The following is a 2,370-nucleotide window of genomic DNA, read 5'->3' as shown; positions in this document are numbered from 1 at the left end:
TATATATATATATATATATATATATATATATATATATATATATATATATATATATATATATATATATATATATATATATATATACCTTTTGATTTTTCTTTCGAGTAGAATTATGTCATTTACCTTAAATGGATAAGGGGTCAAAGTTGGGCATTCTTGACCCTAAGGTTGTCTAGGAGCTTATGTCCAATGGTGATAGTTCAGATGATAACAGTGAAGATGCAGAATTAGAAGATTGCATCATTCAGTTAGCTTCCCTTGGTCTCGTGGTAAATTTTGACAATACTCATGATGGGGGGTCACACTAGCTGGTAACCTAGATGTGATGCACACGAGACAAAGTTGATTGATTAACCTGATTGGCTAACCTGAGCTCTGCCTGGTCGCTTATCTTTGGGATTGGATATATTAGACGTTGGTTGGGGAAATAGAGGACCATCTGTGTTGCTGTGGGTGTGGTTCTCTGAGTCAAAGTGCTGTATTTGTTTGTATTGGATTGGGGTTTGCAGAAGAGAGGTGGGGGCTGGTGCCTGTTGTGGTTGCAGTTGTTTAGATTAGGGTGTTGTTCTCAAGTGCTTGGTTAATTTGGTCCTTGCTTGGCTATGTCGTCGCAGGAATGGAAAGGTCACATGGTTGAGGATCTATGCTTGTTGTGGTTGCAGTCCTGTGGATCAAGGTGTTGTTCTCGAGTGCTAGAGTAATTTGGTTATCCTGTCGGCTCCCAGCTTCCAGGTTCTAATTATATGTGGTTCCAGTCCTGTGGATCAACATGTTGTTCTTGGATGCTAGATTAATTTGGTTATCCTATCGGCTCCCAGCTTCCATTATATGAGGACTTGGTGCTTTACTGTCGGTTGTTTTGTTCGGTCCTCTTGTTTTCTGATTCTTTGCTTCATGTGTTTCGCATGTTGATATGCCTGTCCTTGTTAGGTTGCGTCGCTTGTGGCTCTGGGGTTTCTTGTTCTTCTTTGATTATGATGTTTGTTGGCTGATTCTATTCCATCTTGCTTTTTCAGGACTGTATGTTGTTGGTTGGTCTGTGCTGTTCTTCTTTTATCGTCTATAGGTGGGACATGCTCTTTACCCTGCATTTTTGTATCCTTTTTAGGCTGTCGGTTTTCCATTCCGGGTATATAAATTCCTTCTATTGGATGCTTTGGTGGACACAAAAGCTTAACACATGTTACATCGTGCTATTTGACTCCTTTCGTGTGTCATATAGAACATCCATATGAGATAAAGCAAAAAGGCAGAGACCAAATATAAGAGCTGAGGGATATGTGGAAGAGGGACGGGATGAGCTTGCGGCTTACGAGCCATTCAAATAATCAGACATGCATGGTTTCTTGGTTTTTCACTTGTTGAATCTGTTAACCTGAAGATTTTTTTTCTTCTTTGCGGCAAACTCCAGGGTAAAATATAAAACAGAATCTGTCACCTGAAGGCATTCTGTCGAGGCCTTGCTCAGAGGTTGGGTGAGTTGATTTATCTCATCTGTATACTGATGGATGCTAATAAATAAGCTAGATCTATGAATAGTTTAGTCGCCAGTAGATGAGCTGATGAACCAATAGCATGTAGTAATGGTAGGTATGATTTGGTTCCAAGTAGTGGTTACATAATGACATATCTAGGATGGACCTTTAGCTACTGAGGCCTGAAAATAGAAAGTTGACAAAAGAATCTCATTTTATTTGGATTCTTTTTAAATTGCAGTCCATAAGTAGCACTATTAATTCCTTGGTTATCATTTGCTAGAATTTCTTGCTTTTGAAAGGAATTTAGAAGGATCTTAAGATTAGTACATTCAGTTGTTTGTCTTGATGTTCTTTACCAAAGCAGCAACCTTCTATTGCTATTTCATGTTGTGCTCTTCTTAATTTCTTATCAATGAAAAGACAGCTCAAATGAATGTCTCTTGTGAGTTATTACTTGACCGTCTATGAAACAGCAAGCTTTCAGTATCCTAGGATTTTGCTACCAATCATAGTTTTTTCGGGTGACAAACCAATCATTGATTCTTACTTAAATGCTTGCATGATATTATTCGTTCACCATATTGCACTTGGTGAGACCATTTATCATGAATCTATATTTTTCCATCTTCAGAGTGCGCCTTCATTTGTGCAAAAAAATCAGTATGGGTAAATATTAGTTTCACTTTGCATAGTAGTATAACCAGGTCTGTTGAACTGTACATTTTCTGCATGTTATCATGTTTTTGTTCGAAAGCAAGCTAATTGGAAGGCGGTGTTTATTTGCATGAATGCCTTGCCATTTTGCTGGAAGTTACTTGATGCGTGAGGTGCTCTTTATAATTTGCATGTGAGAGAGGATTAGTTTGTCAAGCTTTCTATTGATAAAACCATT

General features: G+C 38.1%; 1 protein-coding gene across 19 annotated transcripts in view; it reads left to right on the top strand.

The window, feature by feature from the left end:
• LOC119302219 overlaps positions 1-2,370 on the top strand; it is a 9,767-nt gene that overhangs the window by 6,008 nt on the left and 1,389 nt on the right. For 4 of the 19 annotated variants that reach the window (XR_005147403.1, XR_005147400.1, XR_005147402.1 and 1 more), the window contains one exon: positions 615-1,475. The exons of 1 other annotated variant lie outside the window; for it this stretch is intronic. Coding sequence is in view for 3 of the 18 variants with exons in the window: in XM_037579254.1 (XP_037435151.1) it covers positions 1,017-1,066 (50 nt within the window). In the remaining 15 variants the exon portion in view is untranslated. The remainder of the gene's footprint in view (positions 1-614; positions 1,476-2,370) is intronic. 14 more of the 19 variants (XR_005147415.1, XM_037579254.1, XM_037579253.1 and 11 more) reach the window with 11 other exon arrangements.

This window comes from Triticum dicoccoides, chromosome 5A (assembly GCF_002162155.2).
Source record: "Triticum dicoccoides isolate Atlit2015 ecotype Zavitan chromosome 5A, WEW_v2.0, whole genome shotgun sequence".
Taxonomy (NCBI): Eukaryota; Viridiplantae; Streptophyta; class Magnoliopsida; order Poales; family Poaceae; genus Triticum; species Triticum dicoccoides.
The sequence above is the reverse complement of the archived record's forward strand: the minus strand, read 5'-3'. Positions and strand labels throughout refer to the sequence as shown.